This window comes from Paramacrobiotus metropolitanus, unplaced genomic scaffold (assembly GCF_019649055.1).
Source record: "Paramacrobiotus metropolitanus isolate TYO unplaced genomic scaffold, Prichtersi_v1.0 Parri_scaffold0000011, whole genome shotgun sequence".
In the NCBI taxonomy this organism is placed as follows: Eukaryota; Metazoa; Tardigrada; class Eutardigrada; order Parachela; family Macrobiotidae; genus Paramacrobiotus; species Paramacrobiotus metropolitanus.
In genome coordinates, this window is record NW_026570231.1 from 1317503 (window position 1) to 1334296 (window position 16794).

The 16794-nt window shown below is 40.4% G+C and overlaps 5 protein-coding genes across 8 annotated transcripts; 4 read left to right on the forward strand and 1 right to left on the reverse strand.

Annotated features, from left to right (window-relative positions):
• The first annotated feature begins 12 nt into the window (after positions 1 to 12).
• LOC129583661 (NAD(P)H-dependent FMN reductase PA1204-like) lies at positions 13 to 1523 on the forward strand. Its single transcript, XM_055475549.1, has 5 exons — positions 13 to 389; positions 448 to 606; positions 707 to 784; positions 856 to 939; positions 1060 to 1523. The coding sequence occupies exons 1-5, from the start codon at positions 260 to 262 to the stop codon at positions 1275 to 1277; spliced, it is 669 nt and encodes a 222-aa protein (XP_055331524.1). The 5' UTR covers positions 13 to 259; the 3' UTR covers positions 1278 to 1523.
• Positions 1524 to 1916: 393 nt separating this feature from the next.
• LOC129583686 (NAD(P)H-dependent FMN reductase PA1204-like) lies at positions 1917 to 3980 on the forward strand. Of its 3 annotated transcripts, XM_055475608.1 has the most exons (7): positions 1917 to 2019; positions 2143 to 2275; positions 2395 to 2685; positions 2929 to 3165; positions 3262 to 3345; positions 3458 to 3594; positions 3662 to 3980. In XM_055475608.1, exons 2-7 carry the CDS (start codon positions 2230 to 2232, stop codon positions 3686 to 3688), a joined length of 822 nt encoding a protein of 273 aa, XP_055331583.1. In that variant the 5' UTR covers positions 1917 to 2019; positions 2143 to 2229; the 3' UTR covers positions 3689 to 3980. The 3 variants fall into 3 exon arrangements, with proteins under 3 accessions (XP_055331583.1, XP_055331581.1, XP_055331582.1); XM_055475606.1 differs by having other exon boundaries at positions 1940 to 2333; XM_055475607.1 differs by having other exon boundaries at positions 1940 to 2275; positions 2385 to 2685.
• Positions 3981 to 4204: 224 nt separating this feature from the next.
• LOC129583685 (BTB/POZ domain-containing protein 3-like) lies at positions 4205 to 6107 on the reverse strand. 2 transcript variants are annotated; one of them, XM_055475605.1, is made up of 3 exons: positions 5645 to 6107; positions 4701 to 5583; positions 4205 to 4637 (listed from the first exon to the last, which is right to left on the reverse strand). In XM_055475605.1, exons 1-3 carry the CDS (start codon positions 5800 to 5802, stop codon positions 4473 to 4475), a joined length of 1206 nt encoding a protein of 401 aa, XP_055331580.1. In that variant the 5' UTR covers positions 5803 to 6107; the 3' UTR covers positions 4205 to 4472. The 2 variants fall into 2 exon arrangements, with proteins under 2 accessions (XP_055331580.1, XP_055331579.1); XM_055475604.1 differs by having other exon boundaries at positions 4205 to 5583.
• Positions 6108 to 6275: 168 nt separating this feature from the next.
• Positions 6276 to 8419, forward strand: LOC129583649 (FMN-dependent NADPH-azoreductase-like). Its single transcript, XM_055475534.1, has 5 exons — positions 6276 to 6521; positions 7022 to 7258; positions 7320 to 7403; positions 7923 to 8056; positions 8137 to 8419. Exons 1-5 carry the CDS (start codon positions 6395 to 6397, stop codon positions 8149 to 8151), a joined length of 597 nt encoding a protein of 198 aa, XP_055331509.1. The 5' UTR covers positions 6276 to 6394; the 3' UTR covers positions 8152 to 8419.
• A 2087-nt stretch (positions 8420 to 10506) lies between these two features.
• LOC129583648 (lipoamide acyltransferase component of branched-chain alpha-keto acid dehydrogenase complex, mitochondrial-like) lies at positions 10507 to 14842 on the forward strand. The gene is made up of 9 exons (XM_055475533.1): positions 10507 to 11073; positions 11175 to 11328; positions 11455 to 11536; positions 11772 to 11959; positions 12028 to 12155; positions 12385 to 12505; positions 12596 to 12885; positions 14003 to 14272; positions 14385 to 14842. Exons 1-9 carry the CDS (start codon positions 11017 to 11019, stop codon positions 14622 to 14624), a joined length of 1530 nt encoding a protein of 509 aa, XP_055331508.1. The 5' UTR covers positions 10507 to 11016; the 3' UTR covers positions 14625 to 14842.
• The last annotated feature ends 1952 nt before the right edge of the window (positions 14843 to 16794 follow it).

Consider the following 16794-nt stretch of genomic DNA (forward strand, 5'->3'; position numbering starts at 1 on the left):
AAGTGTAATTTGCTGTAATTTTAAAGTAAGGAAAGTGCATTTTTAATACTCTACATGTTAAAACGCGTACACGGAAACCACTTGCAGTTCGTTTTCAAGATTGTCTGCTATCAGATTTAAGAATTATGTTGCACTGAAATATACCAAGAAAGTAGTCGCTTGGTCTCTCTACTTTTTGTAGGTCCGGGTATTACTATTCCATACACACCAAAAATTTACAAATTTTAGTGCGTACAGCAGTACACTGACGGCAATAAACATGGTTCCTGCAGCAGGACTGCATTTCATTTTATTTTTTGGCTCCGTGAGGGACCCCCGCAACGCTGACCGGGTTGCCCCTTATGTGATAAAAGCGTTCGAGGACAGGAATGTCACCGTTACCGTTTTCGGTAATACCGAATTTTTTGGATTTGTACAAAGCATAAATAACAAGTCTTTCATTTCCAGATGCGAAAGAAATGCATTTCGATTCTGTTATCAAACCGATACAGTATTATGGAAGAAACGAAACCAAACCAGCTGAATTAATGAAGTTTAATACGGAAATTAAAAAAGCGGATGGCTTTATTGTGATGACCGCCGAATACCATGGACAAATCGCACCAGGTTGGTTTTCCACCCATATCGAAAAGCCTAACCATCCGCGACGCGCGCTAATTTACCGTTTAAATGGGATCCAAGGATTTCGGTAGTTATTGAATTTTAGGTTTATTGAATCTGATGAACCAGTTTCCCCCAAACTCATACGTATTCCGGCCAAGCGCAATTGTTGCATATTCAAAAGGTAACTATTGCTTTACAAACGCATTGTTGGAAATTAATATAATGCTACGTTTAGGATTGTTATAATTACAGGACGTTTTGGAGGTATACGAGCAGCGATGCAGCTTCGAACATACTTGGCCGATATCGGAACTCTTCAAATGCCTGCAATTCTGTGTAAGCTTATAGTAACATTTGGCTAACCGGTAAGTGTGACCGGCAACAAGCCTGTTTTTACTACAATGCGCATACGGTGCGGCGTTTCGCCAGCTTCTTTTAAATGTTGTTCTCTTGCAGCGATTCCTTTTGTTGAACAGGCCTTCACAGTTGATGCAAAAACGGAAAATGCGGATGTAAACAAATCTATGAATTTGTTAGCGGATCAGTTGATTTGGTATGCGGAAGCCATTAAATTACAACGCGAAGAATCGGGATATCGCTGTGAGGACTGTTATGATGACAACAACTTGGCTTCCAAAGGGCTACCGTACAAAAACAAGAAATGGTCAAAATAGCTGAAAAATCTTCTGGTTTTTTAAAATGATATGTCTAGTTGGCCGTACAGTGGCGTACGCAGATACCTACAGTCTGTACAACATGACATTGTACGAGTATAAAATGACATCCTTGCGCCGTTTTGGAAGAAAATAGTAATTTCGGTGTGCATGATGCGCGACAAACTTTATTTCGGATGTGCTTGTAATTTTAGTGCCATTTTTCCAACCATTTGCGTTGATGATAAGCAATAAAAAATAATGGAATACGGCATGTTGCAGAAGAGACCGCGTGAATATGAATAACGAGAATAAGCTAATAGTAAGTTATAATATTTCACAATAGTGTTATAATACGCAAAGTAGTTTGCTTTTATAGATTAAGCACTTACGGACGGCTATATATTTGTTGCTTGATATGCAGACAAAAATACCGGTAATATGACTGAGGCTTCGAATATTAATAATTTGATAAGCTTTTGATCAAGCTGTTAAAGTTTGCTTTATGTAACAGTTACGCTAGTGATGCTGATCTAAAACAGCTGACGCCGCCAGCAGATTTTATACTTGTACAATACGTGTACCAACCGCCTACCTGCACTGCACTGCGATTAGCAAATATTTACAAGCTTATTTTTGTATAGCATAAGCAGAGATTCTCCGATGCCGATATTTACAATAATCTAATTATAAGCTTCGAGTGTCTCTTGAAGCGAGCTTCTAATCTTTTCAGTATGTGTACGAGAAAAGGCGATTAGCAGCGGTTGGTGTCTAAATTGTATACTTCTTCTAATCACATTGGTCAAAACATTCGAAAACGTTTTTATTGAGTTTACCGTTTAGTTTAGGCTCGGGTGAAACTAAATTTCTAGTTTTTATTCCACAGCTACGCGCGCGCTCGAGGGCTAATAAGGAAGCGGGCATTTCTCAAAGTTCAGTACAGTTTATATTTTCTCGATTCGTAAACTGAGCGATGGATCATGATGCGCCTCCGGAGATTGTTGCAAATGTTCCAGTGTGTAAGCCAGCTTTGGAGCATGCATGCTGATACTGTACAGCTAGTGTGCAGTCAAAAAAGTTTGTCAATTAATTAATTTATCAAACCACCACACATTGTACTTTAACCAGATTGATGTAGACTATGCTCCCCCTGAGGCGTTTCCGCACATCCATGGTGCTCATAACTATCAAACGGTCACACCGGAACCTACCATATTCAAACCACAGATCCTGAAAGCCGAACCGAATTACTCCACATACAGACAACCACGTTCGGTTTCTGCGGAGCTGCCGTACTCACCTTCGTTGTCAGACAAACTGGACGTCATTGTGTTCTTAGGAAGTGTGCGCGCGGAACGGAATGCTACGCGGGTTGGGAGTTTTATAGCTGGACTTTTACAGGGAAGAGGTCACCGTGTCACAGTTGTCGGTAGGTCACTATATCCGAACATTTACAAAGTTTAGTATTAAGTTCATAAAGAGTAAATATAGCGCAAATAGTGTTTTACTCTCGATAAAACTTATGCATGCAGAGAAAGTGGAATTAATTGGCTATTTAAAAGAAACAATTATATTTCTTGGCATGCAGTTTACAAATAATTGTCAATTGTTGGAAACTGCATTTGTTCGAGGTCCCAAGGAGAGTGGTAGATTTAGATTTACTCATTTACAGATCCTCGAGACTACAACTTGGCAGTCCTCGAGCAACCACTTCATTTTTATAAATATGAGCTAGCGGTTCCCGATTATCTGGTTAGCTTAAACGATCAAATAAAAAACGTTGATGCGTTCGTCGTTGTGTCGGCGGAATACAATTCCGCCATATCCCCGGCGTTGTGTAGTCTTTTGGACCATTTCCCTCCGGCTTCGTATGCGTACCGCCCAAGCGCCATTGTTGTCTATTCTACAGGTGTAGCATACTATGAATCTTTTTGGTGAACCGTGGTACATTTCGAGTACTTTTATACTTTAAAGTACTCATACGGTTGTCAACGATGCATTACAGGTCAGTTTGGTGGAATACGAGCGGCGATGCAACTGAGGCAACATTTATCCGAACTTGAAACTGTTCACATCCCTAAAATGACCGGTAACTAATTACTAATGCTGCGGAATAAGATCACTCTGTTTTTACCGGTGTAACGGTCAACAAAGAGGAATGAATCCAACCGACCCACGTATAGGCTTCCTTGTTATTGCAGTAATTCCTAAAGTGGAAACCGTGCTCAACGGCAATGGCGGTGTTGTAGCACCCGCCGAGAACTACATACTCAATGCAGCGGAAGCAATGGTCGACCAGTTAGAGTGGTATGCACTGGCTTTGAGAGAACGTCGGAAGGTAAACAGTTTCAGCAGTCCAGTTTTTTTAACAATTACAGCGCTCGGGAGCAAGTCTTGCTTTTCAGAGGTCTGGAACATCCACGTTTGTATGAAGTCTCCACACTTTAGAATCTGAACTCAGATGAAGCCGTAAAGTTTGCAAACAAATAAATTAAAATAAGCAATTTCAGTAAACCAAACTGCACTTAAAGTGTACGCAAGAATGTCACGTGTAACGTGTAAACTCAGCTTCCTGGTTTTGATCTGAAACTGCACTGTTTCAGTGTGTACAGTCTACAGTGTACATTGTACACGCAAATTACGCATCTGCTCATTGTTCTGTTAAAGAATAGCTATTTAGTATTGGTTATTGAATTTACTGTTGCAACAAGAAAATGCGATCACGGTTCACTATGTCCTACTTGTAACAGAAAAGTTGGTAATTCTTGTTAAGAATTTTGACGGTCACTGCCGAAATGCCGATTGCATGTTCAGTGATTCGCTTTGACACCGTCTGTTGATTAGTTTATTGCGTATTGCTAGTTTAACTGGCTGCTACTGTAATTACGTCACCTTCATGATAATTCATTTCACAATTTCGGTTATCTAACTGTAAGAAATTAGGGAAGCAGCCGTCGTCGGATCCGCGAAACATTAGATTGGATACTGAATCTATGCATCATCAAAGACAGCTAATGGTAAGTAATCTTTGTGTAAGTAATCTTCGAGATAAACAAATTCTCCAATATAAAACTGCAACTGAAAAAAATGGGCTAAATTCACTGCAAAAAGAGAGAAATGCATCACCATAATGTGCGGCTGATCAGTATTACACACTGCATTACCGTCGGCATATGAACAACATTGTCAGTTTATCGCAGCCCGAAACCGTGAAAGTCAAACAGGAACCGGATTTGCGGCTATCCACTTACTAGCCTCATCATGCGGAATTCTCAAATCTCCCAACTGGACGCTGCGCTCTCGGCCGGCCAAATCCACATTATGCGCACCAGCCCGCTGGGCACCGTACGTCGCTTCCTTGAAGACCTTCCCATCGAACACCTCAATTCGAAGACCACGTTTTAGAATTTTCTTCGCACAAATAATGTCCTTTGGAAGAGCCACCTTTTCTTTCTCTTTATCAGTATCTTTCTCCTCAGGGTACCAAGAGAAGGTGAAGCTCGTTTTTTGCACTCCGATTACTTCCGCCGGATACCAACCACCGCCATATGGACCGCCTGTATTAGCCACGAATATCTGCTCCCGTGGTTTAAAAGCACATTTATCGACGCAATGCATCAAATGTTGTCGCGGCTTCGTCGGAAAGCAGAGGGCTGGTTTATTGATTGCTGTGGTATGCTTGTGCAAATAGATATTCTGCAACTCCGGTGGGATCAGTAGACCACTCTGAATGGGACCATCAGCCAGTTGAGCATCAGTCAACAACGGAAAGCGAACTAAAAACAAAGCCGCGCCAAGCGCCTCACGTCGGTTAGCGGCTGAAGGTTCCACAAGCCCAACACAACCCTCCGCAGCCCATTTTTCCACAGCCGTGTAAATAACGTTTTCGTCTGCGGACAGCGTGTCGCGCTGCAAAATCATTATTAGTGTTTCTCGTCCTAGCGCAGTAAACTCTTCTGACTGGAAAACAACAGTGCTGGATGCATCCACCATGTCCAAGCATTGCTCTATCAGACCGTCACAATCCGGAGTCCAACGGACTGCATTTTCCAGAAACAGCAGACAGTTGTCGGGCTTCAGTTGGCGCAGGACGAAGCTCGTGCAGAGCTCTGCCAGCCACGGCAAATCGTACTTGCCCGCACAATACAACGTCTGCATAACGTTCTCGGCCGTCAGATTATCCATTGAATCCGTGTATATGTAGCTTAGCATATTGGAGAAGGCTTCCGCGGGGATATCCGGGACATCGATGGCCGTTTCGGAGCATTCAGCCAAGCTCCCGTAGAGCATGCGATGGAATACATCACTGCTCGCGCTTAGCGCCAATCTGCCATAAAACACACAATCTCTGCTTTTTAAAAAAATTTGATCAAGAAAAAGAAGCATACTTATGCGCTGCGAAGGCCTTCACTTCACCATGCTGGCGTCCGACTGCGAATTCAACATCGCTCATCTCGCCACTAACCAAAAGATTCTTCAACCGACTGCCGACTTGCGCTACAGTTCCACGACGCTCGGAACTCACAAATGATGAGCTGTCCGACATAATTACTGCCTTGTGTGAGCTTTGCACTCCGCCGTATAGATGATCACGTTTTAACGGTTTTGCTCTATAGTTTATACCGATCGCAAAAACTCACACGCTAACACAAGAATGATCACACGGTTCACACTTCACACCGAATCCCTTGATCAATGCCAGCACGCAGCAGTCAAATTATTACACTCCGTAGAAATGAGAATACTTTTGAAAAATCCGTAGAATGTCAGTCACAACTCAGAAGCTCGTAATCAGAACAGGATCGCAAAAACTTGGTACAAAAATGTTACGTATAATTTGGTACAAAATAGCAAAATCTCAAAAATAATCTCTCTTCACGGAAACAGAGAAAAAAGGATCTCGGAGTTTTCGCGCTAATGCCCTTAGCCAGGCAACCCCTACCGGTTGGCGGTCGTTTCAGACCCTCTTGCCTGAAGGCGCTAGACTGTGTTGTCGAGTGTTCAGAGTGGAGTGTTGTCGAATCAGCTGTGGATTAGTGCTGCAGTGAGTTAGTATGTATGCCTCGTAAGTTATAGTGCTAAACTGTGTTTGCCAACAAAAAACTGAATTCCTGGCACAGAGTATCTTCCAAATAGCCATGGCAAAGGGGGGACTGAATCTGCTGCTGTTTTTGGGAAGTGTGCGGGAAGGACGGATTGGTCTTCGGGTGGGAAAGTACGTTCAGAACCTTCTGGAGCAGCGAAGCCACAAAGTAACCGTTCTGGGTTGGTACTCTAATTCAAACTTGTTCAGTTGTTGTTATTTTTGTATCATTTATGGTTTATTGCTGCACAGTTAATTTAATTTTATGGTTTACTGCTGCACTAGTATAGTATTAATTACTTACAATCAGTATCCGAGTAAAGCTTGCATCAATTGTGTGTTAAAAAGTTTTGTTGCTGCACACATAGCGGTTCACTGTGAAAATTGAAAAAGTCAGCTGCTGTTAGAAGTGTTTTAGTGTTGTGACTGTTGTCAGATATAACCAGAAGTGAAAATATTTATAATAGTTAAGTATTTGTAGAAAAAGTGTGCAGTTTTCCGGATCCTTTCTTATTGCATCGGTAAATGATAAATCTTCTAGTTGAAAGTAGTGATAATACTGATAATATCCATAATTTTGTAAATCGGTATCGCTGTCGAGGGAAGCTATGCTTCTGTTCAGCCGTAAGTATCGCAGTTTTCATGTACCGCACTGCACCACTCGTAGCCTTTTTTCTCGTAGATCCCAAAGAACTTAATTTGGCCCAGGTCGTTAAACCTCTGCATTTTCACAAGAATCCCGCTGAAGCACCGGAGATCTTGCAAAAAATTAATAAACAGATCAAAGGAGCTGATGGCTTTATTGTTGTTTCGCCAGAATACAATTCAGCTTTTGGACCCGCTTTAGCTAGTTTGATGGACCATTTCCCTCCTGCTTCATATTCTTATCGTCCTAGTACTATTGTTACTTACGCCGGCGGTAAGAAATGTGGCGCCTGAAAATTTTCCACAATTTTTCCAATCTGTTTGTTTCTTCACAGGAGCATTAGGCGGTATCCGCGCTGCAATGCAGCTACGGCAGTATCTTTCCGAATTAACTACGGTTCATATGCCTAGTATGATTGGTAAGGAATCAGTTTTTCTTTTGTCAGTTACCTTAATACTAGTCAAGAGATAATTATGACAAAATTTTAAATGTTGGCGCTGTTTACGCTAGTACGAGCGTATACTGTACTATTAACTTTGACTGCTGGATGGATAACAAAAATTTTATGCGTTTTGTTTTAAATCGCATCCTATGCTTACCTTTTGCAACTACGAAGTTTCACGATAAAAATTAATAAGTACTGTAATGGCTGTGCACAGTTCACCTGTAAAAGGTTTGCGAAAAGTGTTAAAGTGTTGTCATCAAATGTCAAAACTTATTCTCAGATTTTGTTCGCATTTAGGATAGATGGAATGCCGGGTAACCCGGGTTACAGTAATTATTACGAATGTGTTTAAGGATATATCTTATTCTGTAGATACTGATTTGAAATTTTGAAATTGCCAAATTTTTAGCTACAGCCTACAAGTAATACAATGGTAGTGTGTTCTATCGCATTTGATTTTACTAAAATCAGTCACATGTTTGCCTGTTGTAGTTATTCCAAATGCACCCAAAACTCTTGACGAGGAAGGGGTACTGAAGGCAGAAAGTGGTGATCTGGTAAAATCGTGTACTAAAGCCATTGATCAATTGGAATGGTATGCTGGCGTATTGAAGAAGGGCCGTGAGGTACTAATGCAAAAAAAAACACCTTAAAAAAAACAAAAACGCCAGTCTCTTAATTTTGATGTGCGTTTGTTTCTTTGTAGGAAAACCCGGTGTGAATTTTAATTAATTTGGTTTAAGTTTCTTTAGTTATACTTATGATAAACTTTGGAATCCCTATACTGCTAGCGTAGTAGTTTATTTTTCTCCAAATCACAGACCTCGGGATGTTATTACCTACTATTAACTGAACTGCTTGAATTTTTCATCTGTTTCTGTGACTATGAGTTTAATGTATTGGTTATTTCAGCTTGTTTGTTGTTGATTTGATTTATTTGGTGTTTATTGCCTGATTTCATAGCTTACTCCGCAAAGCTTACTCATTGCGAGGTATTCGATTGACAGAAGAGGCAAATAAGTTTCGTACGAGTACATACACATGTTACATATTTATATAATAATTATTATATTTTATACGGTATATGGGTAATAGAGTAATGATCTTGACAGTAATGGCTGCCATTTTCCTCGAAATTGTGATGCGAAACAAATCTGTTTTCGGTTCGTTTGTTTTACTTATGTTATTATTTATACATATACAGCACTTTTCGTGCATATTGATACATACAAAACAAATTTCGGTCGCTAATTTTAAGTACTGTAGCTGTGTAACATATTCAGTTTATACTTCACAGTTTGCATTTAATAATCACGAGGCGAAAATTGTAGCTGAGCGGTTGACATTGTGCGTTCTTTATAACTTTTGTTAATAGCACGACTAATGATCGAAAAGTGGTGCTAAATTGCTGAACTTTGCATTATTTGTAGCATAGGGAAATATATTCTGATCCTGGGCAATTACTGTCATTTATATTTCCGTTGTTCAGTAGCCTTGGTCTGTGAATAGTGAAAATCATCTAATACTCATAAGTCATAACACTGAACAGAATGCCAAAAGGTGCACACTGATTACGGTTCCGCTCCCTTTGTGGGTTTAATGGTTGAACGGCGTTAGTAAAAACAGACCCCATAACTTCCGTTCAACGGTAACAAACGGTATTATCCCGTGAATAGTGGTATTATTCCTATATAGCGGCCAGCGGGTAAATCTTGTTGAAATTCGGCGGTTTCAGAATGAAAAATTCCGAAAACGTGCATCGTACTCGAATTCGAAACATGGTAAATCCAATCGCATACGTTGTTTTTATCTTGGACATTGGCCCCCGTTCTTATGTGGTCTAAGCCGCTAACGCTAATACAAAGTCCCGTAACTTCCGTCCACTCAACAGAGCTAACCGGTTCCCGTTATTCAGCACAGCCCGTTACTTTATTAGCTAACATGGCAGTGCTAAATTGGCTCTCGTTGAGCAGATGGGTGTCACTAACTATCTGTATGAAGTTGTTACGGATAATCCTGTCAGTCAGTCAGTCTGAGTTAGCCAAGTTAGTTAGCACTGAGCAGTGGGCAGGGCCCCGCAGGGGAACTGGTTCCGTTCTGATATAGTCTTAATTTTTAGGAGCTATTAATACGAGTTCCTGTAAGTAATTTTTGTTCTTTCGGCATGTCTGTTTAGTCACTTCAGTGGTCTTGCACTGAACGCACACTGAGCACACAATGCATGAGCAGCTTTGGCAATCGCAGTATGAACCGATCTTCTGCAGATTTTGTATGTAATCGAATACGAGCATCAGGGTCATTTTAACACCGAACCAAAGTTCCACCTTTCTAAAAATTCTAAAATGAATCTCAAAATTTTTGTTCCTTTTAAATGTACGGCGCGGCTCGTTTTGAACCGCCCAGCGTCTGCGATTGCCTTTCGTCGTCATTGCACCGTACGGACATCGTGCGGCGCAGTAAACTACTTGCCCCGGCATCCGTCAAGCGGCAAAACAACTACACCGAGAGCTCGAAAGCGTTAAACGTACATTTAATATCTTTAATTTTTTGTTTTGTTGCCGACAGTTTTTGAAGCCAGTCCAGTCCAGTGAACAGTCCAATGGACTGCTTTACTTTAGAGGATTTTGTAGAAAGGTGACAAATTGAAAAATTTTTTTATGTTTGTAAAAAAAGATCCGTTTTTTATTACATTATCGGGATATTAATTGCTCCAGGCAAAAGTGCTTTAAAGGATCCTTCGAGTTCGAGGTCACCATGAACTCAGCTCTGTACCGGTACCGACATCCGAGCGATGGACCCAGGGCAGATATTTTTGAAAACAAAATGCATGTGCGCCCTTTTGGAACATGCTAACCATAAGTTCAATGGTGATGTCGGTTTTTTAATCTGCTTGGCGGTTTTTCAAGCCTTGTTCCACGGGGCGGCCGATCATAATACATATCTATTTCCTTGATATTAAATTAAGTATTCAGCGGTTAATATCATTCAACGAAAGAAAATGCGAGATCGCCGTATTAAGCTGCGGTTAATACGAACAAAGTCGTTAGAATTAATTATTTAAGAATACGGTGAGTGCAAATTTGTATGAGTTTACCATTAAAAAGGTCGAAACAAAAAGGTCTATATAAGTACGTATATACGTACTGATGCGTCAAATGCTCTACAAAATTATCTGAAAAATAGTGCTACGCAGCGTTCCGGTTTTCCGTTCAGGCTGCAGCACTCTTCACCGTAGCCTCGTGCGGTTGCCATGTAGACAGACGTCTTAATTCCGGAAAATGGGGCGGTTGGCATGTAGACAGTGTGTCATAATCCTCTGTGTATTACAGTACTAGTTTTAAACTACCCAACCATATTTTGGTATTTTAGTCACGCAACAGCTGATCGTTTGATCAGCTGGCAGTGGCAGTGGCAGGCAGACTTTATATCAAGCTTTGTACACCGTAACGGGTAACGGTATAGCCGTACTGCATGGTCTTTTGTGGATTCTGAAAATTACGATTAGTATTTATCGATTCCTTGGTAAAGCAGTCGTGATCGGGCTTATTATCTTTCGTATTGGTAATTGCCATTGCTGGGATTCATCATGCTATCCAGAAAGTTACTGCAGCGGTGTGCATTGCACACATGGAGGTTTCGTGCTGTATGTATTCAACATGTTACATGATAACATGAATACTCTGACTGTTTGAATTCTTCCATCTTGAAGATACTGTGGCCCAGTGACGATGCTTCGTTCTTCAGGCATCTACAACGTCAGCTCAAACCGCATATGCTCTGCAGAAGAAGTCCTTGATTTTCGGTGAAGAAATCTGTCGTGGGCCAATTTATGGGAGCATATCCGCACGGAGCGCGCATTTCGGCTTGATGTTCGTGCGGAGTGCCCAGACAGCTGCAGGCAAGTTCGCTGCTCGTCCACTCAAAGTGCTTGGCTCGGATTCTGCTGCACTGATCCTGACTTAACCGTTGTTCTGAGTCTTCTGACTGCTGGCATGCAGCAGTTTGTTAAGTTTTCTGTTTTCAGCCGTCGCCCCCGATGATAACATAATACAGTTTAAACTTTCCGACATTGGAGAAGGAATAGCCGAAGTGATCGTTAAGGAATGGTGAGTATTTGATTGATTCATTGTTTTAGAAGCACCATAACTTTCTTTTAAAACAGTGCAGAACAATTCCTTGCTTTTGATCTTAAGCTACGACGTAATCTGCGCACTTATGGGATAATAACAAATAAATCTAAGGATATTGTTTTACACAAGAGCTCTGGTGTGTCGCGCATCGAATATGTCAGTACAAGGATTATTTACGAATAATTACTTATTATTATGAGTTTTTTGGTAGGTTTGTTAAACCTGGATCCAAAGTCAACCAGTTCGATGCTATCTGCGAAGTGCAAAGCGATAAAGCTTCGGTGACAATTACCAGCCGCTACGATGGAACCATATCCAAGTTGCATTATAATGTCGACGATATAGCGAAAGTTGGCACGGCACTTGTCGATATTTTACTAAAAGATGGCATTCAATCGTGTAAATTTTCTTCCGTGGTCGTGTTGGTAGTGACTAAAATGACGGATGTTTTTCGTGAATTTTTGTAGCGTCTGGAAGCAAGCAAGCGGTTGTGCCGGATGATATGAGTTCTTTGCAAGATACTCGTCGAGAAATCAAAGAGCATGTAAAATCGCTAGCGGCACCGGCCGTCCGAAGAATAGCCATGGAAAACAATGTGAGTTGTTCTTTGTTGCAATGTGAGTTGTAAAACCTGTAAATGTGATAAATGCAGATAAGTCCGTATTGTATCCATACCAGTTAACCGGGGTTAACTGGTTAAAAATCATTTTTCCTTCAAGATACTACTCGTAGGATATGATTATCTGTTTCACCCAATCACCCCTTTTCCCTTATGGAAATTATTGGAAATGTTAAATCAGTTTTTTTTTTTAATTTTGTGACAGATTACCTTAGCCGACGTGCAGGGAACTGGAAGGGATGGAAGGGTGCTAAAGGAAGATGTCATCAGGTATCTGGAGAGTATGAAGGATACGAAAGCGAGAATCGGTGCGCCTCCCATATCGGGTAAGTCTTATGCGATTAGGTGCAAGCCAGCATTCGAGGAGAGATCTCCAGATTTCCTCCATTAAGTATCGGATTTGTTTGTTTTTATAGCCGATACTCCCACAAAACCGACGACTTCAGCAGCAAAACCTACGATCCCGGCGGCGGTTAAATCTATTTTACAGCCGTCTCAGCCAGGAAAAGTGCCTGCTGACGTTACGGAGCCAATTAAGGGGATCAAAAAAGCCATGGTTAAATCGATGACAGCCGCGCTATCCATCCCGCATTTCGGTTACTGTGACGAAATTGACATGTCGCAGATTCATGGTCTGCGGAGACAGCTGAAAGAACTGGCTCAGTCGCGGGGAATAAAATTTTCGTATATGCCAATCGTAATAAAGGTAAGTACTGCATGTTTACATTAACAGATTACAGTAACTGTAATATGTTGAATTCATACGGGTACAGTACTTATCTGTTTTCCCCAAAACAATCGGAAAAGTATGAGGATAGGGAAAAAGTTTTTCTGCCACCGTCCACACAGTATGAACACACCACACATTTCCGAAAAATCTGTCTTGCAGAAAATCTTTGTGAGGAAGTTGTATCTTGATTTCATTGGCTGCTTGCCTCGAATTTTTGGAAGTAAAATTCGGAGAGCATTAGCAAATTCAATGCTTTATGGTGACCTGCAGTTTTGTAAACAACTTTTATTTTTGTTTGCAACTTACAAACATAAAGACATATATCCAGCATAAACATATATATCCAGCTCACACTTCCCTTAAAAACATTCTTACAGATTGTAAGAATGTCTGGATTACTGTAACAAAGAATGTCTGGACTAATACTCGAGTTGGATTAATACTGTAACAAATTTCAGCGATGAATTTCCGGGCGCTTAGCAAACTGACTACGGGGTGGCCGAACAAAATGTCGCTCTGGTTCTTATTGTTTTTCTTAGCTAAGAAATTGTCTATCGAACGAGTCTATGCAGTTTAAATTACGTCAAGTAGTTCGCGCGGGTATAAACAAAGGCGCAGAGTGACATTTTGTTCGGCCACCCGGTATGCGCCAGGAATTTTTCGGACGCGTAGCAAATTACAGTAACTGTGCGCCAAGAAGTTTCTTGGCGAATAGAAGTGACCATAATAAAAAGGTGACCACTCCGTACACACCCTTTCACTCCGTACACAACCTTTTGCACTCCCTTTCATTCCGTGCACAACCTTTTTGCGCACTACCATTCACTCGGTGCACTAGCAAACTTTTATATATATTTATATATATTATTTCAGAATAAGATTTCCAAAATGTTTTCTGCGGAAAACGGAGAAACTTTACTGTGTCGAGGAAAACAGAAAAGTAGACGCTAGCATTAGACATACGTAGTATAGCGTACTGCACCATAGCTAGCTTTGTTATTTATTATCAGCTTATCATTCTCATAAACGCAGACAGATAAAAAGATATTTGCATAAAATAGGAAATGTAATTTTGTCACGCGGGTTATTTCAGGCTGCTTCGTTGGCTCTGACACAGTTCCCAATTCTAAATGCTCATGTGGACGAAAAATGCGAGAACATCATCTACAAAGGAGCGCATAATATTGGTGTGGCGATGGATACTGAGAATGGTCTGATGGTGCCCAACATAAAAAATATTCAGCTCAAAAGCTGCTTGGAAATTGCTGCGGATCTGAACGCCCTGCAAGACAGAGCGACAAGGAATCAGTTACTTCCTGCCGACCTGAGAGATGCCACATTTTCCTTGTCTAATATTGGTTCGGTACGAAGAAGTGTAGTATCTAGAGCTGTTATCATTATTATTTTGTTGTGCGCAGTTTTAAGAGTTTGGCGCAGTGAATCTTCCTGGAAATAATTTTCATCCTGATTTGCAGATAGGAGGAACATATGCCAAGCCGGTGATACCACCTCCTACAGTTGCTATTGGCGCTCTGGGAAAAATTCAGATTTTGCCCAGATTCGGGCAAAATGATGAGGTGAAGAAGTGCTACATAATGCAAATTAGTTGGTCTGCTGATCATCGAGTGATTGACGGTGCGACAATGGCACGATTTTCCAATCTGTGGAAAGCATACTTGGAAAATCCTTCTTTGTTACTCTTAGATATGAAATAGTTCTTAAAGATTTTATTAGTTGGTTTTAAGTCTCAATCCGGAGAATTTTAGTTGAAATTTAAGTTTTCCCAGTATAACTCGTAATTGTTGTTGTTCGAGAGCAGTATATCATTTGGAAAATTGTGACGGCATTTCTGGGACTTTTATTGTTTCACCAGAGTTGTTTCGTTGACGAATGAAAACGAATATTAAAAGTCGAATCATAGAGGGTTTACTCTTGCCAAATACAAAGTAGAATTATAAAGGTCGAGTTGTAGTAGTCAGCTAAGTAGTCATTTTGTCTATTTTTGTTGAAATGGTTGTATCATGTGCACAGAAAACGACGGCCTTTCTGGCCGATTAAGTTTTTGGTTTATGTGTTCCAGTGTATCTGTACGTTCGGGTTGTAATACATATTTCTTAAATAAATAATATGAATCACAACTATATGTCCCTTGTTTTACAAGCCACACCTCTTGTTTTCAAGTTTGTTCTCACAATCTTTCTCCAGACAGTATTATCCTATTTGATCGCATTGAAATTTTTCCTTGTCAGCAATACGAGTGTACACCGAATAAAGGCCGTGGTTACGCGCAAAGAATATCATTAAGGGAATTACTTCCTAATTAGGTGTCATGCCTAACAATTCGCCGCTATGATGCAACCCTGAAATAGCAGTGATTCAGAATGAGTTGGGCGGAGTACGGTAGCCGTCCTTATTGCTGCCCCTTCAATGCTAATTCTCGCACATTAATGAATACACCCTGCCACTTCCCCTTTGACGCAATCCACAGTGTCTCTTTACGCATGGTCACGTTGGTGCATTATTCCAGCGCAGCAACATGGACCTAATTAGTCCTGGATTTTATGGTATATTTCGCATTCGTGTCCTTAATGAACAGCTGCCTACCCTGTTAATCGGGTATTGTTTAATAATTACTTAGCCTTTTGGACTGGTTTAGTACTTATGCGCTCGCGTCTTAGCCATTTTTGGTGTGTGGAAAAAGTGCTACGCGCGGCCCCATCCGGTCACGGAAGTTCTTTTGTCAGCACGTTATAAATCTGTTTAATCTGTTGTCAATTGCCACAAGGATTTCTTCCAACTCAGGAGGTGTGCGGATTATTATCCATGTGTTTGGTTTTGTTTGAAGCAAGTAGTTTTAATGGCTGGGATATCTTCAAATCACATGGCAGTCCATGACAAGAATACTGCTGATCTTCTTTTGTTCCATGTTTGAATGGGAACTTGTTCGGAGAGAAAATTATCGAGTCTTAATCGGCTTGTCTGTAGATTTAACAAACGCTCGGACTATCCATTATGTATGAACTACTGTTCGGTTTAATAACCGCTAATCTCTCAGCTTAGCACTACACAAATCACACATATTCGTTTAATTATTGTGGTTATACCGTACATATATAATACACAAATTAAGGTGTACTCTGTACACTAAGTTACCAACTACAATAAACCCAAATATATGCACGCAAAAGTAACTGAAGCGCACAATATAGATATATTATATTACTATTTAAGTAATTAATTGATACGTTTTATCGCGTTACCGACTTACCGTACATAAAATTCAAAGAAAAATCTTCGCTAAGCGCATATTTGTGTTATTGTGCTTGTTCTTTATTTTTATAAATAAAACATTATTAAACACGAAATTTTGCGTTTCGTGCTTGGAGAATCCATATTAAAACACATTTTAGGAGTTGATACAGTACACTCGTCATTTTAACGTTGAACATAATCCTTGCGTCTATGAGCCAAGAAAAATTAAGGTTTCCATCCCAGTTCCGGATCGGATACGAAAAATAATATCAGTCATACACAAAATTGCACGCTATGCTATACAATTACTCGGTGATCGGCGCTGCGCCTTCCAAATGCCGCACCTCAGCCATATAAAGAAAGGTCATGCTAAATATATAGTGCACTTACGGCTTTTGCAGCATATATACCGCGTTAGTTAGCGAAAAGGCATCGTATAATCTCGAAATACACACGTATAAAATAAATTAACTAAATTTGTATAACGACACATACTGTGATAAAAAAATTAAAATCCTAATATTACGTTTGAAGCAAAAATTTTCCAGGTTTTCGGCAAAAACCGAAAAATATTTTGACGTATTGTGCGTATTTAATTAAGTAGAATTTCCTGAATGGTGTTCATAATGTTTA